The sequence below is a fragment of the Lepisosteus platostomus genome, chromosome 9 (assembly GCF_059453375.1).
Source record: "Lepisosteus platostomus isolate fLepPlt1 chromosome 9, fLepPlt1.hap1, whole genome shotgun sequence".
Lineage (NCBI taxonomy): Eukaryota > Metazoa > Chordata > Actinopteri > Semionotiformes > Lepisosteidae > Lepisosteus > Lepisosteus platostomus.
Window position 1 is genome coordinate 53,487,450 of NC_142619.1, and position 26,605 is coordinate 53,514,054.

A 26,605-nucleotide genomic window follows, 5' to 3' on the forward strand; every position below is an offset into this window, starting at 1 on the left:
TTTAAATATGAGCATTTTCGAAAGTCGTACATGGACTGTATGGAAGTTGAGCAAAAGGCTTAATAAATCTCTTGCTAGCTCTATAATTAAATACAGAAAGTATATTAATTCTATCATGATTGGTATCTTATTACAATTTAAATTACTATATCAGACTTCTCATTTGATAGATATTGTCTCATGGTCTGGGAGAATACAGGGTGTTGGTTTCGAAGCTGTTCTACAAACTGATACCCCCCGTTTTCCACGTTGAGTGACGCCGGAGGCCCGGGTTCGAGTCCCTACCGCTGGGGGGGCCGACCTGAGGCGGCAGCGGCGTGGGTGTATACCCACGTGAACCCGAGAGCGCTACAGTGTACAGCACCCATCAGTCGGGGTGCTGTGAGCTGCAGGGGTGATACACTGTAACTGCTGGCAGAGCTGTATGCCAGGAAATGAACCTTTTTAAAGAAACAAGAATTGTGTTACGACTGGGCGAAAGCACAGTTCCACTTTTCCTCTTGTCGCTCAACCTCCCATTTCAAAACTAAGAACGGTAAGCTGTGAGTCGTTTGAAGATGACTGTCATGTCGGCAATGACTCGGGAATCAGGAAGACGAGATCCAGTTGAAGTGTAGAAGGCAGAAATCTTTTAACGAATAGAAGATTAAAATTGTCGGATGTAAACCAAGTGTAAGGCTGCAGTCTGACTGACACGACGAAAACGCCACTCCTGGACACTGCACGAAAAATGTGATGAGCTCACCTTCCAGCAGCGTAGTTAACTGTTGGAGCAGTAAGCAGACAGTAGAGGGCAGCGCTGAGACACCGGTCCCTGCAGTACTGGAGTGTAACACTAGATGGCAGTCTTTTAGTTCCAGACCCCTTCTTCACGCTAACCTGGAACAGGCCCGAGTGTTCACATGCTTTGCGGTATTCTTCCTGTTTCCAATAGGTGTCCCTCATGTCTTTAAAATGGTGGTTTCTGACACGGCGAAAATCCAAATTTCAAATTCAAAGAGCCTTTTCGGCACCAATGGCGCATCACAGTGTTGCCAAAGCGGAGCACTCTGATTGTTTTATTTCTCAGGGACTTTTGGAGCATGTAGAAGACAACGATATCGGCTCCCTCTGTCACACCCCTCACCTGCCGGGTAAAAACTCCCTACCACTCCAAAACCCAGAGAATGAAGGGCTGGGGAGGGGGCTCGGGGCTCTGTTGATATGCAAATTCAGTGTCTAATTACCTGTCTAATTGCAGAGATCACCCCCCCCCTGCATTCACAGCCCTTGGATAACTGCTTCCTGACAGAACAACATTAATTCTAAATGTGAGTTCCTCATAATGGCTCTGTCTACTTGTCAGGCCCTGGGCTGTGTGTATGTGATTATAAAATCACTTCTCCACACATGAGATAAATTCCAGTGCCTTCCGCCACCACCTCCCCCCCGTGCCCTCTCCTTCTTTCTCTCCTCTGTCTGTCTCTCTCTCTCTTCGTGACGGGTCTCTCCCTTGCTCACGCCCCCTCTCTGCTAGAGGTCCTGATTGATGGAGAGACTCTGCCCTTGTCTCAGGAGCAGTCAGCACCGGCTGCTCCGTGTCCGGTCGGGCTGTTTAATTACAGGCTGGGATTAACGAGCTGTATTGATGGATGGAGTGGCTGTTTCGGGCTTGCAGAGAGACAGTGCTTTAACTGCTTTGCCTTCCTTTGGCTCGTGTGTCTGCGTTCGAGAAGGTTTGCTGCAATTGTGCGTGTGGACTATGGCAATACACCCCCAAGTCTTACGGCAAATATATAGAGCTAATTAACGATATCCTTTGTCAGTTCTTTTACTTTTCCTATATTTACTTTAGCTGAAACGCATGGGTTTGTCACAGTCTGGTGTGGAAACACAAAGGAATCTGATGTGAACATGTAATTATGTTAAAGATATGTTCATTTGAAGTGAGGGGTCAGAAAGCCCTTTAATGGGTGTGATCTAAGGGAAACTGGTAATTCCAGTTAGCCCCCCCAGAAATTAGCACCTGGTTTCTAACGATCTGATCTGGTATGTATTGGTATGAACTGTTCATTGATTAACTTCTGCTAGGCAAAAGGTTACCAGTAGAATGAAACCCGGCTCTTTGAAAGTGATGCGCTCATAAACTGACCTCTGCTGGGTTTTGAAACATACTGGCAGGCACTGTAGATACCAACTGAGCCTTTTCTGTTTCCTGGATTTTTCCATTAAGGAATCTTTTCATTTGAGCAATGTGTCTATTGAAATAACTTTCAACTGGTTAGTCTGTTTAGGGCAGCATACAAGCTGCTCACTCTAAATATTTTTCCAAAAAAGTGCCACAGCCTAAAAACTCCTTCCTGTTTGTTTCATGCACCTTCCTAGGAAGGCTTCCTGTTGGACTGTCTTAGTTAATAATTCTGAAAGCCCACACAGAAGCAGGGCTTATAGGCACTGTTCTTAAATTAAAGCTTTCTTAAACTATTTACAGGTACAGGTCATTAAAGACATATTCTGACTCCACTGTTTATTTTATTTTTTGTTCTGGAAGCGTTGGATGATCTGGTAACTCCGAAGTACTTCCACTCCTTAAAAAGGAAACTAACAGGGGAGTCCGAAAAGGTTTCTGAGACATTCTTCTCCCTAACATGCTGCCTTCTCAAAGACACCTCTTAACTGTTTCCTTGGGTGAAGAGGCAGTAAGAACAGATCAGAAACAAGTTCGGCCCATCTAGCCTGTTAAGTATATCGTAGCTGAATTGAACTAACAATCTCATGCAGGCATTTCTTGAAAGACGCCAGGGTTTCAGTTTTAACAACAGGGCTGGGCGGCTTGTTCCATGCTCCCACCACCCTTTGGGTATGAGATAAGATAAATTCATTACCATATTCAATTTCTTGCATCAGGGATTTGTCTTTCTTACATACCCCAGCTTGATCTCCATGAGACACAGACAGGGAGAGAAGCTGGGTGTCAGAGCACAGGGTCAACTATTCATACAGCACCCCTGGAGCAGTTGGGGTTAAGGGCCTTGCTCAGAGGCCCCCCAGAGTAGGATTCCTCTGCCGGGCGTGGGATTTGAACCAGCAACCTTCCATCCACAGGCGCAGATCCTGAGCCACAGAGCCACCGCTCCTTAATACACCCCCCCGTTGTTTCCACCTGTGCCCTCCAGTTTGTGCTTCACTCTTCGGTCCCAGCGATTACAATTATCATTCTATCAGATGTGGCGGCGATGATTGAGTCCTGCTGCTCTCTGTATCTGACCACCGCCGGGAATCTGCAGTCACACCACACACACAGAGAGAGAGAGGAAGGGAGAAGGAAGACTCCTGGTCACCATTACCAAGTCGGGGGAGTGAGGGAGGGTGGGAGGGAACAGCTCTGAAAATAGGAGCCAAAACGAAAACACAGAGAGAGCAGATAGAGGAAAAGGGGTGTGTGGGGCTGCAGGAGAGCAGCAGATAACAGCATCGCCTGGAGTCCATTTACTGCAGGAGAGATTTACTGCCTCTGACGGAGAGAGGGGGGGGGTTAACAACCAGCCGTAAACAGGGGGCGAGAGAAGGAGAGAGAGAAGAGGGGGAGAGCGAGGAGACAGGGGACGAGAGAGGAAGGAAGAGCCCGGGCCCTGCGATGACCAACACGCTGCCGTACAGCTCCCTGCCCGCGCGGCCGTGTCCGCGGAGAGCGGCCAGCGTGGAGAGGGAGGCCTCCCCGCGGGGGCTGGGCCCGGCCGCCCCCCGCCGCCCCTCCGCGCCCTACGGCCCCCCTCCCCCCGAGCGGCTCTCGCTGTCGCTGGGCTCCGAGGCCTCCCTGGCCCCGCCCCCCCCCGCCGGCTGGCCGCCCTGCGGGGAGGGCCGCGCGGCCCCGCGGGGGGGCTCCGCGCCGCTGCTCCGCCTCGCCCTGCTGGCGTTCAGCTGCCTGTTCTGGGCGGCCGGGCTGGCGCTGCTGTCCCTGGGCCTCTGGGCGCACATCTCCCTGGCGGACTACCTGCTGCTTTCTGCCAACCAGTACCCCAACGCCCCGCTGGTGCTGCTGGTCACGGGGGGCTCTGTGACGGCCTGGGGGTTCCTGGGCTGCCTGGGCGCGGCGGCGGGCCTCCGCGGCCTCCTGCGGGTCTACGGGCTGTTCCAGCTCGCCGCCCTGGTGGCTGGCCTGGCCGCCGGGCTCTGCGGCCTCTTCTACCGCAACGACATCGCCGAGGGCTTCCGCAGCGGGCTGCACCGCGCCGTGGCGGCGTACGGCGAGGACGAGCGGCAGGCCGACGCCCTGGACGGCCTGCAGAGGGCGCTGGAGTGCTGCGGGGCGGAGGGCTGGCAGGACTGGCTGGCCTCCCCCTGGGCGGCGGAGCAGGCCGGCGGGAACCGGTCAGTGCCCACCAGCTGCTGCGTGAGGAGGAGGGGCTGCCAGAACAGCCCCCTGCCCCCCGGGGGGGCCCCCGCCGCCGCGGCCGCCGGCATCCACGAGCACGGCTGCTTCCGGAAGGTCTTCGACCTCGTGAGCGACAACGTGTTCCACATCGCGGCCGCCGCGCTCGGCCTCGCCGTCACCCAGGCGGTGGGCGTCGGGCTGGCCTGCCTGCTGGCCGCCAGGATCCACCCCCGACCGCGGAGGAGGCGGAACTGAGGAAAGACAGCGCAGGGAGGGCAGGGAGGGCAGCTCGGGCGCCACACACAGCTGCCAGTCAAGCCAAGGGCTTGCAGCACTGGGAAGGACCTGACTGCCCCCAATGTCCATCTGTTTGTCTGTCCTCCCCGCTGCCAGCCGCCGCCCAGAGACCGTGAGGACGAAGGGATTCTGGGACATAGCGGAACGTAGATTCGCTGTTTGTCTGCATGACCGTTTTTTTATCCATCTGCCTGCCTTTGGGACACCGAGCGCACTCCTCAGGTGTACCGGCAAGAGTTCTGTCCACGTGTCAGTGTGCCTGTCTGTCCGCCCGTCTGCCTGCCTGCTTGCCTGTCCCGGACGTAGGGACTGCGACCCAGACGCGACATTCCCAAGGGGACGCTACAACACGGGAATCACACCTGACGGATCCCACTCTCTTCCCGAAATGGAGATAATGACCGGCCTGTTTCTCAGGAGGGGCCTGTCCTGCAAACCAGACTGTCACACTTCCTGGGTGTAGGACAGGGAGCCCTGGGGCATCTGGGAATTTGTGAAGTATGTTAATGTCTGTGTTTGTGTGTGTGTGTTGTGTGTGTCATCTGCAGTTGTTGTGCTAATTCTGGGACTGTCTCGCTGTGATGGGTGTCTGTGGGAACAGGGTCAGGAAAGCTGTGGTTTTCTGGACTGGTTGTGTCTGTCCTGAACAGAGATGGGAGGGGAGGCTATGCTGTGGGAGACCTGTGGATCTTCTATAATTCTCAGTCCTATTCCTGGGAAACCCCTGTGTCTGCTGGTTTTTACTCTAATTGTACTCTTATTCACTAGTGCTGTCTGGTGCCTGTACCTGATCTGGTTTAGACCTTTTTTTGCACTATGTTCTTGGTTTCGAAAATATCCTTGTTAAAAATATTACCAACAGCTTCAACACACATAACCTCAACTTGGTTAGTAAGACTTTGTTCCCTTATGTTTGATTCACTAGCTTTTAATAGGTGATCAACAGACGATAAACAGGTGGGAATGAAAATCTCAGACACTCCCTGAGAGAGTCCATCCTTTTCCTTCTGCTCATCTGCTGTTGGTCATAATACAGCCCCCACCCTCCTGGTTGAGGGCAGTCCTGGAACTCACTTATTTGCACAGGGTTCATACCAATTACAAATCTCAGTCAACTTTTTAAAGAGCTGGAAGCACATTTATTTAAAAAATCAAAAAACAGAAACACAGGGATTACCAAGGACCAGGACTGGGAGTTTCACTACGAGGGTATTTTTATTTTCAGCCAAAACTACTACTTAAGAAAAACTCTTGAAATTTCTAGGAATGGGTGCCAATTGATTTTAGCTCTTGTAGGAAGCAGGAAATACCGTCTTACCTCCGTAGTGCTGAAAGTGGGACTTCCTGTCTACCACACTTTTTACTTCCAGAAAGCTTCAAGCGTTTGGTATGCCAATTCTGTGCATTCTTTGAACAAAACTAGCAGGTTGATTGACGTCAATGACTGTCTTTCGCTGCAGTAAAAGACACCCTCTTTTTGAAACTGGCTGTGACAGCCGGTGACGTAAATGAACAGCCACGTTTTTAGCGATGACTGCAAGTGATTGTGATTCTCACTGTCTGTTACTGTGCAATAGCGTGTGGCTGATTTCTTATGCAGCAAACCCTCTCACCCTCCCTGCCTCAGTGTCTCCTGGCTGGCAAGGTCAGTAAACCCTACTCTCTCTCCTGCTCTCTCTCTGATGTTCATCTCTGTCAGCGGCTTCACCACTGGGCTGTGATCTCCTGCAGTGCTGTAGAGGGACAGGCAGGGATTCACGTGCTGGAGCCCACAGTGACACATTGATGCACACTGAGAAAGAATGAGAGTCAGTCTTTTGGCTTTGGGTTAGTGTCCACGTTGTCTCCCACCTCCTCCAGATTCACCTCTGTAAATACTGCCCCCCCACCCCCCCCATCCTCTGCTCTGAATTGTGCTTTTTGGAAAACAGTAACAAAATCTCCCCAGTTTGATCAAGAATAATCTGATGTGCATCAGGGCAGGTGGTGTGAGTGAGAAGAGAGGATCTCAGGAAGGCAGTAACTTCTTCTTCACAGCCCTTGATCGGTTTATTGCTGTTTTGCTTGCCTGGACAGGCTGAGCCGCGCGCCCTGCCTAACCACGTCCGCGGCAGGGGCCAGGGTGGGCTGACAGGACTATGAGTTAAAGGGGGCGAGAGAGAAATGAGGAAGGAAAGCATTTCATCCCACCTAATCATACTCTGTTATGTAAGTCACATTGTCCTTCCCCCCGATGTTCCTCCTGATCGCCCGTACATTATAATCATTATAACTGCTCTTATTATGACCAGTGGTCGTGGAGGAATCTGCAGTGCTGGCAGGAAAATTTCGCACTGCTGCTCGATGAGAGCACTCAGTGAGGCACAGTGTGATGCGAGACACGTGCTCATTACAGCCCTGCAGTGAGACATCAGCTGCCCTCTCTGTGTCTCTCTCCCCCCTCCCTCGCCTCTCTGATTAATTAACAGCCTCATTACCCATTTGCTGATAAGCCCTATAGCCATTTGCTGCTCCATTAGACGTTTAGACCAAGGGCTCCCCACTCGGGTCCTGGAGGAACAGACTGTGGTTTTTTTCTCCAGCTGAGTTCTTAAACACAGGCTCACTGATTTCACTTTCCTATTTTCCCACTCGCCTGCAGCTCTTAAAAGGTCGATCGGGGTCTGTACTTGTCATCTGCTCTGTACCAGTTTCTGAGCTGCAGAGCTGCCCTCCTCCAGCAGCGCTCCCTGAAATGTAACCGATCAGACTTGTGTAGAAGGAGAAGCGCTCATTGCGTCATTCCCACCTCTACCTGCTCACCAGCAGCTGATCGGCTACCAAGAGCTGTTCACTCTGTAAGGTGAGGAGAGGCGGCACAGCGTTCTACATGCTGAACGTGTTGGGAGTGGTAACCTTGAATTTGGGAAATTGACACACGGGACTTGCAGATGAAACAAGTTCAATGAAAGTCTTAACAAGAAAGCAGATCAATTAAGTCATCGATCAGCACTGGAGCAAAGACTGTTCCTTCAGGAGCAAGGCTGGGAGCCATTAACAGACTATAGCTGTGATAAGAAATATCACAGTTCACCTTTTTGGACTAGAAGCCCTTAGACTTCTTAGACTTTACCTCCTCCATTGGTGACACCACACAAGAACGCAGTGTCTCAGAATCAGGGGCCTTTCGGTTAGCTCGTTTTGTGTTTTTTCCCCATAATAAATGCAATTTTAATTTTTTTTTTTAACTTCGAGCAGGGGTCAGAAACACCCAGTGTTACTGGGAGATATTTTTAAGACATTGTTGCCGATAATGACAAAACCAATCACAAAAATCCTAGTTGGGGCAGGAAACTCAATGGAGCTGCAGCCCAGTGTGTGATCTCCTATCATCACAGACTGAGGAACGGGGAGTGAGCTTCACAAAAAATTGTGGATATTGTTCTAAATGTTTGTAAATGTTTAGTCATTGTTAATGCTATGGTAACACTGTAATTTAACATGTCACGCCAATAAAACTCTTTGAACTGAATTGAATTCGAATTCCACAAGTAGTCTTTCCCTCTTGCGAACAGCGATAGGCAATTTCATTCAAAAGTCAAAACACGTTGTGGAAGAGCTTTCGTCCAGCTTTTTCCGCATGCATTTCCGGGATTGGTCAGAAGTACTACAATTCCCTTTAGCCCAGGCGCTCGACAGCAGTTCTGCCGCAGGAATCGACGGGGGCGAAAACTAAGCGGCTTTAGGATGACTACACTACCCAGGGGGCAACGCGAACCGAAGATAGTCGTGTCGGTGACTGGACGGACGTTGAAGTGGAAGCGGTGGAGGTAAGATGGTTTCTGACGGGAGTTCGCTTATGGTGGGGATTCATCCTCCGACGTTTGGTACAGCGCCGTTCCGCGACGGGCTCGGCTGCCTTGCCGAAAGTCCCCGAGCTTTGTTGCCTGAGCAGGCGGTGAAAGAAGCGAGCGTGTTTACCGAGCGGTTTGTCCTGATCGCTCACCGTAGCTGTGTTGCCATCTGTGACGGCTCGAAACCGGTGGGCATGCGGGCTGTCGCTCCTTGCGTGTATTTTCCCTTCTGCGTTACAGTCTGTTATCGGGTTTGTGCTGCGTCCCAGCGACTCCGGGCCCGTGTGCCCTTTCATTAGAAACTCCTGGGAGCATAACTGCCACATGAGAATGAGTTTGACCCTGTCTCGGCGGTTTCCCGGTGCCCCAGATAGGGGCAGGACGTAGCATCCACAAGCCTGTCATGCAGACCTTTGCTAGGAGGGCCTTATATCAGTCGGGGCAAGTCTCCTAAAACTGCCTTTCTGTCTGCCCCCTGTCTGTGGTTTTGTTTTTGTTTTTGTTTTTTGTGTACGTTCGGTGTCTTTGTGTTCATTTCCCTGTGTCTTTCCGTCCGTGTCGCCCGTTCTGTGCTGCGCGTCATGTTCATACATGCAGCCCTATATTAATAAGAGGTGGGCTGACCGCAGTGACGTTTCTCATCTGCGGTGTCTGAGTCCCGGCCGGTGTGGTCTGTCTGGGTAGCGTGTCACTCTCGGAGTCAGGTGACGGGGCGAAGTTGTGTCTTAAATCGAACTATGGCACCCAGCTAGGCTGTTTTGTTTTATGCAGGTGCTCTAGATCCTTCACAAACCAGAGAATGAGATTCTCGGGATCAGTGAGCTACTAACCAACAGTGTTTGTAAAAGTTGTGTTTTTTTAAGCCCTGCACCCAGGGTAAATCCAGTGTTGGGCTTGCACTGTCAAGCCTGCCAAAAACGACCTAATTTAAATGGTGAAGCAGTTTCCCCACTTGATCTACGGTCTTCAGTCTGGAATTAGCAGAATCATTCATGTTAGAAAATATTATCCCTGATACGCAGCCAGTTCACTGAGAGACTGAAGAAATTGAAACCTCTTAGCCTTGAACAGAGATGATTACATGGAGACTTGATACAAGAAATCCTCCAAGGACCTCAAGGGCCAAGGTGACCAGTTGTGCCCAATGGGAACCAGAAGAAGACAAGTGGAAACATTGCAGATGAGCATTTAAAACTGAGAGTTAGAGGCACGTCTTTACCCAGAGGGTTGTGGGAGTGTGGGACAAGCTGCCTGGCTGTGTTGTTGAAGCCGTTGGGTTTCTTTCAAGTACCATCTGGGTGAGATGCTTGGATCAATTAGCGATGGACAACTGAACAGACTGGGTGCACCCAGTGGCGTCCTGTGGAACTGTTCTCATGCTCTCGTTATTGGTACAGGCGGTCCGCGGTACAGGTCGTCCCCCTGTGCGTCGTTGCCTAAATGAGGAGCTCAGTGTAAAAAAAAAATCCCCACATTTACGACCTTTTCCACAACACCAAAAGCCAGCAACGTATAGGTGATCCCTGGATTATTTTGTTCGGGAAGTGAAAAAACGATATTGTGAAGAGCAAAATCTAACATCAGAAATCCGTCTTCTTGAAGACGGTACCGTTACACTTGGCTTGTTGGGAATCGTTATGCCCTGACATGAACACTGAGCTCCTGCCACCAGGCACTACGTCACTGACCCAACCAGTGGACCGGGGCTTGATCCTGCCAATTTGAACTGCGGGAACAGAGAGTGGAGAACTCTACCCTGACGCAGTGAGCAAGACAACAATTCAAAGAGACTTGGTGACACTATCAGTTTCTACTTATTGTTTTTGTATGGGTTATAGGTATTTTTTCATTTATACCTGTACACCCATGTCAGAGTTGGTACATACTGTAACTCAAGCGAATTACATAATTCCTAATAGATATTAACTCCCTTTTTTAAGTGATAGTTGGATTATTAAAGAGCATTACCTGGACTTACAACAGGACCCCCTGTTCTGTATTTGTGTAACTGTAAGTGAAACTCACACTAACTTATGGACTTAACCCGACTCTATTCCGGTTATTCCTGTGGGAAAGGCATCTGGTTTTCAGGCAAAGTTTGTGCTTTTACAGTCCAAGGCCCTCTATGTTTATGTTGTTCTTATCTTAGGGAGGAAAACTTCCCATTATAGGTTGTTTTGCTATACGCTGCGGCTTTCTGGTCTCTGTGCGTCACGTTAAACCAGCCCACCCTCACCCTCAGTTTATCCTGGGCCGTCTGTAGCCACAGTAGCACACTTACATGACAGGCCGAAGCACCAGCTCCCATCTGCAGCTCTTCTCTTGTTCTTAGTCTGGAGACTTGACTCAAGTATTGAACCTCCCGGAACGTGCTGACGGAGCTGACCCAGGGGACGTCCTCAGAACCCGTAGTAAAGAAAGTATCAGTGGGGGCAAGTGAGACAAACCTAAAAAAAAGGAGTATGTGCATTGAGGACTCGGGGTCAAGGAGATCATTTTAAAATAAGGTCTCTGGAATGAAGATGGCTGTCTGCTCTAACTCCACCATCCTCTTGTTCCCCACTGTTATGTCTTGTGCTCTTTGTGCGTTTGTCACTGCTGTTGTTTTTGTATTGCTGTTGTTGTAGCTTTGGGGTGGAGCTGTAATTTGGTGGCTGCTGTAGGCGGACAGTAATGACAGGAAGTAAGTGGCCCACTAAGTGCGATGAGGCCAATCCTGCTGTGCTGTGCACTGAGTGACAATGCGCTGGACAGAATTCTCCTTAATGAAGCTGCCATTGCGTTGAATCTTAGGGTGCGTGCTGATCAGAGCTTTATTAAAAGGGTGGCTGAGACTGACTTTGTTTAGACATGTAGCCTAAGGTGGGGTGATCAACAGATTTTTTTGTTCTTCTTAATTAAGGGAAGGAGTCATCTCTTCTTAAATTATTTTGTGATTGACTTCGCAAATATTTAATTTAGCTGTGATGGCGAGGTCTTCAGATAGACGCAAACAGCTTTCTAGAGGTGATCACACAGGGCACCACTTTGGAGGACTGATCAAGCCTCTGGACTCAATTTCCAATTCAATTCATTTTTATAACGTGCCTTTCATAACACGGTTGCCCCAAGGCGCTTAACAAAGCAAATGACCATCCATGTTGTGAATACAGAACAGAAAAGACCAGAAGACAAGGGAGGAGAGGAACCAAAAACTCCTCTGTATGGAGAAAAAAACCCTCTAGGGGTCCAAGGCCAACTGGCTGCCCTACCCCTCTGGGCATGCTAACATTATACAATAAAAAAAGTAAATGAATAAAGGTATTAATCCATCCATCGTGTCTCTGTAGACCAGCAAAATCCTCCTAAACGATAGCTATGTCCTTGATCTTCCTCTTGGATTCATTGCAGTGGTGCAGCATCCAACTCAGATGGTGCCCAGCCCGGGCGCGATCCGGGCATGTGGGGAGGAGAATAGGATAGTTTGGTCAGAACAGATGTATCTACCTGGTGGGCCAACATAGAGACACACAGTGGCATGGACAGCAGCACCAGCAGCCCTGGTTGCAGCAGGCTATGATGTAAGGTGTGTGTAGGCTAGGCTGAAGTAATAGGTTTTCAGTCTGGATTTAATACTGAGATTGAACACAGGGTGGGAGACTGTTCCATAAGCTAGGGGCCCTGTAACCTAAGGCTTTACCGCCAACTGTTTTTTATTAATGCGTGGAATATGAAGAAGACCTGCACACCAAGAGGGTCATGAGCTCTGCAGATGTGGGCTTGAGCAAACTGCTTCATTCAGACGGCTTCTGTTACTGCCCTGCTGCGTACAGGTCACCACTGTAAATGATCATTCGTTCTCATGTGATCTTCACAATTATAGAACACTGTTCGGTCAGCTCAAAAGAAAAGAGCTGCTACAGACACCATTTTACAGGTGGAGTGGAATGAGGTTTGGGATTTCTAAGATGGAGATCCTCCTGAAGAGTGTGCGATGATGCCGTTGTGATGTTCTCTGATGCAGCTGACCTGCAGAGACCGCGGACGGGAAGACTGACTGAGACAGACTGTTCACACTCACGCGCCCATGGACCAGAGCAACAACACAGAGGTGAGAGACGGGGAAGCCCTTCACTCTGCTGCTAGCATTTCCCCACTGTGTGAGAGAACCCATGTAAGAACATGTTTTTCTTTTTTTCCTGCTCTCCCACTCTCCCTGTTCCTCCTCCCTCCTTCCCCCTGTCTCCCAGGAGGAGCCGGCCAGTCCCGATCCGGATGATGAAATGCACGCGCTGCCCAGCCTGCCCCCTGGTCTCTGTGAGTGCTCTCCTGCTCTCCTACCGCACCGTACCCAATGTCTGCGCGGCCTCCCCTCCCGGCTCTCCTCCTCTCTCTCGTTTTCCCGTTCCCCTTTTCTGCCTGCACATCCCGCTCACGTCTCCCCACCTTTCCGGCTCCCTCTCCTCCCTGCAGCGGACACGGAGGCAGTGGAGCTGCTGTGGCAGGTGCGTGCCCAGCGGCGCCAGGCCAGCCCGGTCCTGCCAGAAACGGTGACCCAGCTGCAGGCCCAGGACGGCAGTGTCGTCTACCTGGTGGGCACGGCGCACTTCAGCGACAGCAGCAAGAGGGACGTGGCCATGGTGAGGCCGAGGGAAATGAATCACTGATGCAGTTAACACACCATTTACAGTCCAGCCTCGCTGGACATTTTCATACGTCGCATAAAGTGTTGTTACTGGACAGGCTCACTGTCTGTTCCTCAGGCTGGGACAGGAGATCACACACTGTATTATTATTATTGAGAGACAGGCTCACTGTCTGTTCCTCAGGCTGGGACAGGAGATCACACACTGTATTATTATTATTGAGACACAGGCTCACTGTCTGTTCCTCAGGCTGGGACAGGAGATCACACACTGTATTATTATTATTGAGAGACAGGCTCACTGTCTGTCCCTCAGGGTGGGACAGGAGATCACACACTGTATTATTATTAGTGAGAGACAGGCTCACTGTCTGTTCCTCAGGCTGGGACAGGAGCTCACACACTGTATTATTATTAGTGAGAGACAGGCTCACTGTCTGTTTCTCAGGCTGGGACAGGAGATCACACACTGTATTATTATTATTGAGACACAGGCTCACTGTCTGTTCCTCAGGCTGGGACAGGAGATCACACACTGTATTATTATTATTGAGAGACAGGCTCACTGTCTGTCCCTCAGGCTGGGACAGGAGATCACATACTGTATTATTATTATTGAGAGACAGGCTCACTGTCTGTTCCTCAGGCTGGGATAGGAGATCACACACTGTATTATTATTAGTGAGAGACAGGCTCACTGTCTGTTCCTCAGGCTGGGACAGGAGATCACACACTGTATTATTATTAGTGAGAGACAGGCTCACTGTCTGTTTCTCAGGCTGGGACAGGAGATCACACACTGTATTATTATTATTGAGAGACAGGCTCACTGTCTGTTCCTCGGGCTGGGACAGGAGATCACACACTGTATTATTATTATTGAGACACAGGCTCACTGTCTGTTCCTCAGGCTGGGACAGGAGATCACACACTGTATTATTATTATTGAGAGACAGGCTCACTGTCTGTCCCTCAGGCTGGGACAGGAGATCACACACTGTATTATTATTATTGAGAGACAGGCTCTGTCTGTTCCTCAGGCTGGGACAGAAGATCACACACTGTATTATTATTATTGAGACACAGGCTCACTGTCTGTTCCTCAGGCTGGGACAGGAGATCACACACTGTATTATTATTATTGAGAGACAGGCTCACTGTCTGTCCCTCAGGCTGGGAGAGGAGATCACACACTGTATTATTATTATTGAGAGACAGGCTCACTGTCTGTTCCTCAGGCTGGGACAGGAGATCACACACTGTATTATTATTATTGAGAGACAGGCTCACTGTCTGTTCCTCAGGCTGGGACAGGAGATCACACGCTGCAGCTTCACTGAGTTTCCTCCCTTCTCCCCCAGTAGGATTGGAAGATGTGAGAATTCTGGGATTAGATTTGTTATTTTAGGGAAGAATGTTTGTCTAGTCCCTGGGTGTTTTTCATAGTGTAGCAGACTGCAAGTGCATGTCTGTCTCTGGTTTTCTCTTCTGTCAGTGGGAGTACAGTCTGTCCACTTTGTGCAGACAGGTCTGTCTGTATAACCCAGTTTCTATGGCCAGACTGTAGTCACAGAGCCCGTCCTCTCTGGAGAGCCTGGTCTGTCTGTGTCACCCAGTTTCTATAGCCAGGCTCGGGTCACTGAGCTTGTCCACTCTGGGCAGCCTGATCTGCCTGTGTTGCCAATTCTATGACCAGGCTGTGACACACTGAAATGTATACAGATGCCTAGACTGATTTGTCCTTTTTGCGTTACCCATTCTGCCTTGACTTCCTCCCTCTATCCCCTACCACCACCACCCTGCCCCCCCCCCGGAAAAATCTCTTTACCCCTTCTGCTCCACCTCATTTTCCCCCTCTCTTCTCCCCACGCTCCGCAGACGATCCGGGCGGTGCAGCCCGATGTTGTCGTCGTCGAGCTGTGTCAGTACAGGGTCTCCATGCTGAAGATGGATGAGAAGACTCTGCTGCGTGAGGCCAAGGACATCAACCTGGAGAAGGTCCAGCAGGCCATCAGGCAGGTAAGTCGAACCTGGGAGGGCCGGGGCTGATGGACTTGGTGACAACTGAAGAACCGGGATGGTCTTGTCTTGTGGACAGACTGAAGCTCAGGTGGATTGTGGGACTGCGGCGAAAGGCAGGGGGGGCAGTGTGTGATGGACTGAGGACCCCCGCAACTTGACAAGAGGTCGAGACTCCGTGAGATTGTGTAGAAGTGAATTTCCGCTTTACCGAACCTCGCCAGTGTTGAGCTTTTTCCCCCACTCCTGACGTAACCGATAGAAAGGTTAGAAGCAAGAGAAGGACCCGCCTGACTTGCTTGGTTCTCACACCCTCTCTTCCTCTTGCCTCCTTGTCTCGTCTCAGAACGGCGTGATGTCGGGGTTGATGCAGATCCTGCTGCTGAAGGTGTCGGCTCACATCACAGAGCAGCTGGGCATGGCGCCAGGGGGAGAGTTCAGGGAAGCCTTCCGGGAGGTGAGGGCCAGAGCCTGGGCCAAAGTGCACACCCAGGACAATAACGAGTGATGAGTCACAGCGTAAAACAGAGAAAGCAGTGTGCAGTGGCCTGCTGTTGTCTTATAAACAGACTGGGGATGTGGGACAAATCTGACCGAGGGGGAGCAATATTTAAAGCAGTAGTAAGCCTACACTCCGTAGTAGCATATTCTGGATGGTCTAGCAGGTGAACAATTCGCAGAGAGGTAACTGCATGAAAATATTGCCGCGGTCTGGGATTCAGATTGTCCGAAGGCGGTTTTCATATGCAGGACCTTGAAACCACGCAGTCTGTAATTGAGAAAGAGGGCTGGAGTCTGATGCTGCGGTTAACGATATCTGACAGGTTAAAACGTGTCTTTGTCTTCTAGCCTGCCTTTGGACTTAATTTTTTAATCTAAACCTAACCCTTGGCAAACTCAAATTTTGGCCTTAACCTTTACTCTGTTTCTAACCTTAGATTAAAAGTTAACCCCTCGTCTACCCTTCAGGGTAACCATAGCCTAAGCGCTGATATAAAAACCTTGATCTTAACCCTGGCCTTAAATCTAACCCAGGGGTCTTTTATAGGCAGCCTTAGATAAGTCACTAAGCAGAGATCTGTTAGTCAATATAACTTCTCCTAAGCTACTAATGAATAACTCATTGATCCAGTTAAATCATTCACATCTTAACTGGAAGGAAAACGGTCAGAAATGCGGATCATCTCTAGGATGAGGGTTGCAGACACCTTCTCTAACTCCAAGCCAGCGTCCAGCGTTAACCTGTCTGTCCTGTCCTTCAGGCGAGCCGCGTCCCCTTCTGCAAGTTCCACCTGGGAGATCGGCCCATCCCAGTCACCTTCAAGCGGGCCATTGCAGCCCTCAGTCTGTGGCAGAAGCTCAAGCTGGCCTGGGGGCTGTGCTTCCTGTCTGACCCCATCAGGTATGGAGATGGTTTGCACAGCACGTTGTGTTGGTTTCAGATGTGACGTTTTATTGCAGGTCCTGTTTCTTATCTAGTTAATTTGTGCATGATACATGTAATACACATACTCTTTACAAACAAGAAACTACAGGCATGACATCAAGTGTACTCTCATATTTTATTTTTCAGACCTAATGCATAATGATATAATTTTCCCAGCGCACCGTTATTTATTGATTAACCAATTAATTTAACAATAATCATCCGCCTCACTGTGTGACCACCTCTTTCCTGCCCTAGATGAGGTCAAGCCGCAGTTTCAGTATCAGGTGTAGCCATCGCTTGTAGCAGTGACCATATTGCATGGATGCCTTCACAGAGCAATGTGCAGGTTTCCTGGCATTACTGACAGTGCAGGGAGTGGATCTTGGGATTTAGAGAAATAAACTTAAGGGAAAAGGCGTGCTGCACCCAGTTGGGTCATCGCACAGTCATTAAATAACAATCCTCTTGTTTAACCTGATGAGTCGGCTGAGAACAAATTCTCGCTTAGAGTGACGGTCTGGAGAAGAGGCTTTACACCATTGTTATACAAAAGCAGTGAAAGAAATGAAAAGTTAAACAAAGGTAATTAAATAAATAACAGGATGTGTGTACAGAAAAGATTAAACAAGATATCTAAACATGCACTCAGGTAATAAGGTTGGAATATTACGGTTTACTCTGCAGATTGTTCCAGTCATTGGCAGCAGCCAGCTGAAATGACTTGAGACCACTGAGCTGCTCTTAGGTGGTTCAGTTTGATAAAGGTGCTGCATCTCTGTCATGTCGTAGAGTGAAGTGCACATAAGTAAGATGGGAAGCTCTTTTCCCAATCTTAGAGCTTAAGCCAGTAAACCATTTGTCTAGCTTGCAGGGAGGCATAATTACAATCACAGGTCACAGTGATGAGTACATTAGGGGGGCAGCAGTGAATGGTATAAGACTGAGTTTCCCAGAAACAGCTTCAGGGGTTCTTCTGTTAACAACTGCTGTAAATACTCCATGAACCACAACGCCACAGACCAAGATGAACACAGTCTGTTCAGATAAAGGAAGCCAAGTCTAGGCTTGACCTGAGTGTGTAGAGTTTTATTTATTAGTTACAAAAGATAAAGCTCTAACCAGCGAGATGTCCAGATGTTTATGAACTGGGGCTTGCTTCAGCTTTGAATCTGAGATTGTTACAAAGGGAGCCGTTTGAGTTGTTTTCGAATAGCACAAGTTCAGTTATATCCAGGGCTCACGATTTGCAAAAAGTCTGTGGGATGTACTGAAGAAAAGCTGCACAGTTGTTGTTAGTAATCATAGAGGGGGACCAGCTTAGTATAATATGCTCTCCGTGGTGAAGGGAGTGAGGAGCTCTATGTGAGGTCTAAGTACACACTGTGACGTATCTGTGCCTTGACCTGCTGCCATTTCAGCTGTTTTAATTGAGAAATGTGTCAAATGGATCAATAAAAGGGGTGATGGATGAGCAGCAAGATTTATGGTCACAATACCTTTTACCAAACAGCACAATACTACAAAACCAGTGGTGACTGACAGACTTAATACTGTCAGTTTTACTCAGCTCGGCTATTGTGCTTCCGTAGCTGGCTGTGTCCCAAAACTGAAGGGACTCTGGATCTTCATGAAACTCTCCTGAGTCTGCATTATTTTTATGACAACCGATAAAAAAAATACAACCACATTAATTAAATGTACCTTATGTGAGTTACATACTTTTTATCTCTCTCTGCTTTGAAAGTAATTGAAACTTGTAAATGACAGGAAAATGATTTGTTTTCTCCATAAATTTAACTGACTTCAAAATTTCTTAGGATTGCTTAAGGAGCTAGGGGATTGTTGGATGTAATATCTTATTTTAGAGCTCCTAATGTCTGGTGTTCATTTATGTCTAATTTGTCTGGAGGAAAGCCGGTTAACGGGATTCTTAAGGGGCCTAGCAGTTTGCTAAGCTCGGCAGAGCCCAAGCTTTGCCAAGCCTTGTGTGATTACAGTGGAGAGGTGGAGACTAAGTCAAGCATTATTGCAATTTTCAACTCCCAAACCCTGTACAATCAACCCAGAGCTCAAGCATAAGAAGCTACAGTGTGTGTATACTAAATAAAGCTAAGGTTGCTCCAGGAGAAGAGGGTGGTCTTTAGATTTAGACACTTATTTCTGGAGAGCAACACAATTCTTTGTTTTGAGTAATTGAGGTTGTAGGGTGTTTTATTTAGATAAAGAAACAGCATTGTAATTGATCTTTTACATTAAAAGGCATCCTCCATATCCCTTTGAAGATGTTTGCATGGCACAGGTGGTACACATTATTAGAACCAGATAATTCTGTTACAAGTCGTCGTCCACCCTGTGCACATATGCACACCCAGGCTAACTGTCTCCCCCTCTCCTTCTCTGTCTCTATTCCAGTAAGGAGGATGTGGAAAAGTGCAAGCAGAAGGACCTTCTCGAGCAGACGATGGCGGAGATGATCGGCGAGTTCCCCGACCTGCACCGCACAATCGTAGCCGAAAGGGACGTCTACCTCACCTACACCCTGAGGCAGGCGGCCCGCAGTGTTGAAGCGCCCCCTAACGCCCAGAGTCAGTACTGCGCCTTTTGCAATCTCAATCAGTTCACTTCATTTTCAATTCAGTGAGCATTATAGGCGTGACCGATGGATTACAGTGTTGCCAAAGCGTATACAATTAACAACAGACTACAGACTAGTAGTTGACTATTAACGACAGACTACTTTTCTTCTAAATTCTCTCTATTCATTGTAGGTTTCATTTCACACCTCTCTTTACCTATCCTGACTTCACACCTCCTGATTGGCCTCTCTTTCTGTACCCTGCTCCTGCCCCTCGCTCCTCCTCTCTCTCAGCTTTTGTTCCCCCGCTACATTACCTTTGCTTACTGCCCTGTCTTTCTCACACCTGAAGAAGGCTTCACGACCAAAACGCTTTGTTTTCTGTTTTCTTTCTTCTCTTTTCAGCATGGAAAAACCTATTACTTGTTCCTTTGCAGCCTATGCATGCTGACGCAGCTACCCACCTGAACTACTAAAGCGTATACAATTACAGCAATACCTGCAGACATTTATAGTACAAACACATGCATTCATAGGACATTTACATGCATCATATAACACATAAAACAATAGTTAGAGATGGTCTTTTTCTGTTGCCTGGTCTGTCTCACCCTGAAGCATGCACCCCCTAATGCCTGGAGTCAATACTGTGCTGTTTATCTCAACTTCTCTTTGTCTTGGCTTGATCTGTCTCACTGAGAGGTAAGAGACTTGTAGCATTGGGAAGGTTCACTAATGCCAGAGACAGTACTGCAACCTCTGCTCTTTTGTCTTATAGTAGTCATATAATACATATAATATATAATACAACTGTATAACGACTATACACAGCTTGAGCTCTGTATAAAACATATATAGATATATGTTTAAGTATTTCCATTTTAACAGAGCAGGACAGCGTTAGTGATGTGTTCTCTTTCACCGCTTCTCAGGGGTCCCGGCAGTGGTGGTGGGGGTGGTGGGAATCGGTCATGTCCCAGGGATTGAGAAGAACTGGGAGAAACCGCTCAACATCCAGGAGATCATGAGGTCAGTCTGCCTGTCTGCCCAGCCCTTCTGCCTGTGTCTGTCTGACGGCTCTCTTTTCTTCTCTTCGGCTTTCATTTTGCACGTGTGCCCTTGTATGCAGGGCAGCTGAGATCCAGTTGCCACTTTGGCGTTGGTGACCTAAATGGGCCTGCTGCTGGTTTAAAAATATCATTAAAGTCTCCTCTCTGGAGACTTAAGAATTGAGTGAGACTATTATGGGAATTTCATCAAGATAAGTGCATTTCCCAGGTGCGTGCCGTGCTGAGATAACTGCACATCTCCAGGCTTAGTTGCAGTAAGGTTACAAACAAGAGGAGACCTTTTGACTCGGTCTTTACTGGACACAGAGCGACTGTTAGCCTGCTGGTCCTTTCTCCCTGACTGTAGACAAGACTTGTCTCGTCAAGTGAGTCTCTCCTTTCTGTAAGCCCATTTCTAAAAGGAAGTAGCTCAGTAATATCTTTCCATTTATAGGATGGGTTCCTTGTCTTTCCCTCTTTCCTTTCAAGGTTTCCTTTAATTCTGGTTTGCTCCAGCTCCCTACTATCATAACATCCAGGGCAGGTCATGATGGACACTGCTCAGCTGCCTTTTCATAAAAGAGTTTCTGGGATTTGCAGTATTTTGGGGGTCAGCAATGTTTTCCCTAAATTCCAGAAAACGGGAGCATTTGGGCAGACACCCAACGCCCTTCCACTACTCTCCCTGCTGCTTTCCTACATATTTCTTCCCTCACTTCAGGCTTTGAGTATCTGTGTTCCTGATCTGTGTTCTACCTGAAAACAGGTAGTAAAAAAAAAGGTTGTAAGCTAACACAACAGTTTGTCATCTGCGCGTTCTTTTCTTTGTTCCTGCACGTCTACGGTAGCAGATCACAGGTTGTGACTGAAGTGCGCTGCTTCCCTAACAGTTTCTGAGGTTTTTTCAAGCACGCATTTGAGTGCCAAGATGTGATTTTCTTCCACCATGTGTTCTCGTTACTGGGTAATCCTCACCCCCTTGCACTCGGGAGAGGATGGCTCCCTTGCAGTCTCAGATCCATCAGCCTGGTCAAGAAACCCGTTCTCTAAATATGGAGCGAGGTGCGTGGGGCAAGCTCACAACAAACTTTTTATTTTGTCAAAAGGTGTCTCCTGCTCTGGATGGCGGTACTCCTTGCAGGGTTGGGCATTCCTCGTGATTTCAAATGGAAAGCAGGCCACTTTTGCAAAGTCCTTTATAAACATATGACAAAAACCAGTGAGACCTAAGAAAGCTCAGAATTTCTTATTGCTAGGGTGTGACCATTGGGCATAAGCCTTTTCAAGTTGTGGTCAGATCAGCCACCTCACCCTAGTATGGCCCAGATAAATGGCTTCTATTAAGCCTAAATGACACTTCTTTTAATTTTGAAAAAGAACGCACAAAGTTGTGGAAGTGCCGTCCAGTAAAAGTCCACAAAAGCAATGCACAGTCTCAAAGGAATGCTTGATTATATACAGTAAGAGTCAATAAGTCCTGAAGAAGGCTTATGAATGCTGGAACATAAACGTGTTCTAATGAAACAAAGAAAAATGAAAATAAGGTTTTTGGAATAGAAAGATTGTGTTCCCAGCTCATTTCACTGGTTCTTCTCCTGTGCCATGAACTCCACCTGTTGGAGAGGATCTGACACACCATGATCAAAATCTAGGTGTGGGAGTTTTCCTGGATTTTGAAACAATCGGGAAGCTATCTGGGCTCGCAATGAAAGCTTCTGTCTACACACTTTTTAAAAAGATTTAACATGATAAATTCCTTCCATCCTACATCTTTGTTGTTGTCTTTATGTAAATAATCCTTCTCGTCAAACTAGAAGGAAGATTTGCACAGGGCAAAAATCTTCCTGAGCCTTCTGGGGCTATCATTGTCTTTGCTTTGACAACGCTTAAAATGCTTTTCATTCTCAATGTGCTTAGTTAATGATCCGTGAGGAAGCGTCTGATTTTTCTGAGTTTTCCCTCAACAACTTCTCCAGCCTCTCTCTTCCTTCTTAATTGAGGCATTTCAACCTCACCATCCTCTTGTGGTGCTTCAGCCCTGGTACGTGTGGTCTGCTCCTCCTCATCATCACATCCCCAGGGGACTGATTCTCCAGGTGCATCCTGCCCACAGTCTAGTCGCCCTCAAAGTGGGTTCGGGCTCATGAGATGCCTTTCCCATCCATCTTCCCATCAGGATTTCAGCCTGATTCCATCCCACTCTTTTTCCACCTTGCTTTTAAAAGTCAAAAGATAAGCCTCCGCATCATCCATAGCTGTCCCTTTCCAGGGGAGGTGTGCTATGTGAGGGATGTCCCTCTCTTATTGAGACCTCCCAGGAGGAGTCTTGCTTCCTCCTGTCTTGTCTTTCTCAAGCTGCTGTTCGTTGTCCTCTGCCTGCTTTCTGATTGCACAGTTGCTGCACAAGGATGGCCTTTGCCAAACAGCTTATCAAGACCTTACATCGCCTTAGCTGTTACGACCTGAACACGCTTGCCCACCTTCTCCACCAAGCATAACGCAAGTAGGGCAACCTGTATAGAGAGACTCTTGACAGGGTGAAAACCCAAAACATCAAGCCTGAGGTGGAGGTTAAGGTACAGTGGAGTTTCCTCTGTTTCTTACGTCACTGTATCCAAACGACATGTCCAGACAAGGGGGGTGTCTGTAATCAAGCAGTAATCAAGTTCTCTTCAGGATCCCCCTAGGCTGTTGCAGCTTCCTGTTTTTACTGTCACCAGGATGAGTCTGATAATGGCACCATTCTCCGAACCGCTTATTCAAACTGGTTTCTGGGACTTGCTGTTGTGCCAGGTTTGGCTGTGTTCTCTTTAAACTGTAGAAACTGGGGCATTTGGGCCAGTATTGTATATAACACATTTTTACTACTCTTCCTGCTGTTTTTCTACAACACTTTAAGTGCACCCTCATCTTCTTTTACCTTAACACTTCTGGTGAGGGCCATGAACTTTGTTTCAAGCCAGTTTGCTGTTTGAGTAAGCCTAAAACCACTTAGTCCTGTGACCGCATTTAGAAAACACAAAAATGTAAAACCACACCACCTGATAACTGAGTTACAGCAAGGAAACACACCCATAATAATGATAAGCAAAGTGGGCGGACAGCAGGAAATTTCCATGCAGAACCTGTTTATCTTTGTTACGACGTCAGTATTCCCAACCATCATAAAAATTGTGCCTGTACAGTGCTATGTATATACTATGTATGTAAATACATACTATACAACATAATTATTTGATGTTGTTTGTTTAGAATTAAAAGATAAAGGCACATGTGGTTGAAGAGATGTTATCAGCCAGATGTTTACAGTGTATTTGCCAATCTCTGCTCATGCTGTTCCTGAACCACCAGGTGATAAACTGGCTGTCAAGTCATAAAGGTGACAGCAGCTGTTTGGCCACCATGCTGGCGCATGTGTGTGTGACCCAGTGTGCCTGTGACTCTGTGACTCTGTGTCTGATCTGACTGTAGTCTTTCTTCCCCTCTCTTCCTCTTCCTGCAGCGTGGCCCCACCCTCCCGGCTCAGCAGGGCTTTGCGGACAGTGTTGAAGGGGGCAGTACTGGGAGCGCTGGGGTATGCCTTTTACCGGGCTGGAGGAGGGGTAGGACGTATGTTGCTCTCCCTTCCAGCTGTCCAGTCATTGCTCAGGCCGCTACGCCCTCCCCCTTTCTGACCTCCGGACACACGGATGAAGGATCCCCTCCTACCGACCACTCCAGCACGGGGGGGTAGTGCTGACCACCGATCGCCTTAAATACGTCGCCACTGCGGGGCGCTGTGTCTGGAGGGGAACAGGGAGGGGTCGCAGGGACTCCCCTCTCCTTCAGCTCTCTCGGTCCCCTGTCCTCTCCCTTTCTTCACACTGAGAACGAGTGCAAGGGCTTTACGACTTGTAAAAGAGAAACCGTGTTGCCAAAGAAGACTCGCCAAAAAAACGAAATCTGAAGGTGTGATTAGCGTAGCCCCACTGGGGTGGCATCCTGGCTGTGTGTCTGGTGTGGCAGTCTTGTTCTCCCATCTGTTCCTCTAGCAAGGCAAAAACCGCTTGACCTGAAACAAGCAGCTCGGTCATCCCAGAGCCACGTCCCGACAGCTCCCTTTTGCAGCAGAAACATTGCCAAGCAGGACAGCAGCAACATCGGCAGCGGTGCCTGCGATCGCTGCGACAGCTACAACAGGGGCAGTTAAGGAAATCAACCGATTCCACACCAGCAGGTACAAGCCTTGTCGCACCACCCCCTAGCTCTGCCTGTCTCTGATGCAACCTGACCACCAAGACTAGAGAAGTGCCTCCTGTTGACAGTCCGGGACCTGCCAGCACTTTTTCCTGCACACCCCGGTCTCTGCCTGAGAGACAGAGGGGGAGGGGGGGGGCTGGATGGGGCAGGGTGGGGGTCTTTGTAAATGTTGCTGCTCGCTTACAGTGGGCGATGATAGTCAGGTGACAGTCCTGGCTGCTGAATTCAGGTGAGTGGAGCTGAATGGCCAGATCTTGGAAGCTGAGATGCACAGATCTTGGAAGGGCGGTGAGGATGAGGACAGGAGGTTTAGGGGACCAGTGTGACTGGACCTGCGGCCGGTTACTGCATTGCAGGTTAAGAAGCTGAAATGCAGAGGGCGGGAGCTGAAAGAGTGAGGAGTACTTTAGTGTGGAGTGGAGGCTGAGCAAAAGATGTGAGGGTTGATTATTAAGTTACTGGGGGGTTGGGGGGGGGGGGCGAGGGACTTACTGTTGGGGGGGGTGGGTATGGAGTTTTTGTGGAGGGCGGGGTTTGACATTGGGGTTTGAAGCCTTATTCTGCTTTCACTGCTGCCTTTCACCTGGAGATGGGCTGTAAAGACCCAGCCTTTGGTCTGTCTGTGTGTCTGCGTGTGTGTCTGCCTGTCAGGATCAGCATTGTCTGTGCGAAAGATCACAGAGCCTGGGCCGAGTGAGAGAGAAACCAGGGAGAGAAAGTCGAGATAGTCAGGCCTACAACCACAGTATTTCTGGCATAGTATTATTTTCTCTCTTTCCTCAATGCTGGTTCCAGAATCTGTTAACATTAACAAAAGCTTGTACTGTAACTGGCAATCAGTCTGAAGGGTTTACTCAGGAGCCTGGGACTACAGTGCCCTCTGTGTCAGAATCAGGTACTACAGGCTCTGCACAGTCAGGAGCCTGGGGGTGTGCAGTGCCCTCTATCTGTCAGGATCAGGTAGTGCAAGCTCTGCAGTAGTAAAAAGAAGCCTCAGCACTCTTCCCCTCTTCTCTCTCAGCTGGGCTGTGTGCGCGAGAGAGTGTACGCCTGTGTGTGACTCCTTGGAAGTCGAAATATGAAGAAACGTCTCGGCGGTCTATTATATGTATATGCAATATTTAAAAATGGAGACAGACCAGAAAAACACAACTTTGAAATACATTTGAAAATATGGTGGCATGCAACTATATGCTTGGTCTGTTCCAAGATGCAAAGTGACAAATAGGTGGTTGTGTGGACGATTTCTTAACAGTTTGTGCCTAATAACTTTTTAAAGAAGTATCTCGTTGCATTTTTAAGTGTATTTTACTATGTTTTCTGGCCGTTTATTTTGTAGGATATATCTAATTAAGTATTGTTTCTTTATATTTGCCTTCCATGTGGACTGTCCTGTCCTTACCCAGCATTGTCAGTGTACCAAGCCAAATACTGTAGCCTAGCCCAAGGCTCTGTACTGAATTCTAAAACCTCTATAAAAGATTCTTTATATTTAAACTAGATTGCCTTCTTTATTTAATCGAATGAATATGTCTGTGGGTGTGTGTAGAATTTCAATTTACTGTAATTTTTGTATTTTTAGATTAAAGAAAACATTACACTTAAACATTCATAATATATTATTTAAATCTTCACTGCTTCCTAGAGCTCATTTTTTTTTGCAGTGTTGCAGAACACTGTACAGAATTTAAAAAGACAGTTATCTCATGTGAATATGAAGCATACCAGTTGTATTAAAGATGCTCTCAGGTTCTCCTCAGTTCAATCACCATTTCAAATCTGAGGGATTTTCAAACAATGAACAATAACAGACACATAAAACACATAAGGGACGTAAAATAGAACACTGTAAATCGACTAAATAAAACTGGTAGAAAAACGAAGTAATTCATTACAAATTGGGTGGAATCTTCTGGCTGTCGTCTTGTAACTTGTCTTTGCTGTGTTCAGAGCATCTCAGTAATAAGCTGCTGCTAACCGGCTCAGTGAAAATAAGACTTGGGTGACAGGGTGCTCGTCTTATCCAGGCAGCATCCTGTCTTGTGCCCATGTATCCTTGTATCCTGCAGGGATAGACTCCAGCTCCCCTGCGACCCAGTACTGCATAAAGCAGCTAGAAGACTGATGGAGGGAGGCAGGGTGCTCAGGCTGCACTGCTGCCTCACAGCTCTTAGGCCCTGGATTCA

At 48.3% G+C, this 26,605-nt stretch overlaps 2 protein-coding genes across 7 annotated transcripts; both read left to right on the forward strand.

Moving 5' to 3' along the window:
• Window positions 1-3,372: 3,372 nt before the first annotated feature.
• LOC148655223 (tetraspanin-7) lies at window positions 3,373-8,162 on the forward strand. The gene has a single exon (XM_088645607.1). The coding sequence runs from the start codon at window positions 3,617-3,619 to the stop codon at window positions 4,607-4,609; it is 993 nt and encodes a 330-aa protein (XP_088501733.1). The 5' UTR covers window positions 3,373-3,616; the 3' UTR covers window positions 4,610-8,162.
• Window positions 8,163-8,326: 164 nt separating this feature from the next.
• trabd (TraB domain containing) lies at window positions 8,327-25,916 on the forward strand. 6 transcript variants are annotated; one of them, XM_088645599.1, is made up of 10 exons: window positions 8,327-8,460; window positions 12,488-12,574; window positions 12,714-12,780; window positions 12,937-13,103; window positions 14,987-15,127; window positions 15,474-15,584; window positions 16,390-16,529; window positions 18,969-19,141; window positions 20,064-20,160; window positions 23,683-25,916. In XM_088645599.1, exons 2-10 carry the CDS (start codon window positions 12,551-12,553, stop codon window positions 23,852-23,854), a joined length of 1,092 nt encoding a protein of 363 aa, XP_088501725.1. In that variant the 5' UTR covers window positions 8,327-8,460; window positions 12,488-12,550; the 3' UTR covers window positions 23,855-25,916. The 6 variants fall into 6 exon arrangements, with proteins under 6 accessions (XP_088501725.1, XP_088501731.1, XP_088501732.1 ...); XM_088645605.1 differs by lacking the exon at window positions 8,327-8,460 and adding an exon at window positions 8,469-8,492; XM_088645606.1 differs by lacking the exon at window positions 8,327-8,460 and adding an exon at window positions 8,494-8,517.
• Window positions 25,917-26,605: the final 689 nt, after the last annotated feature.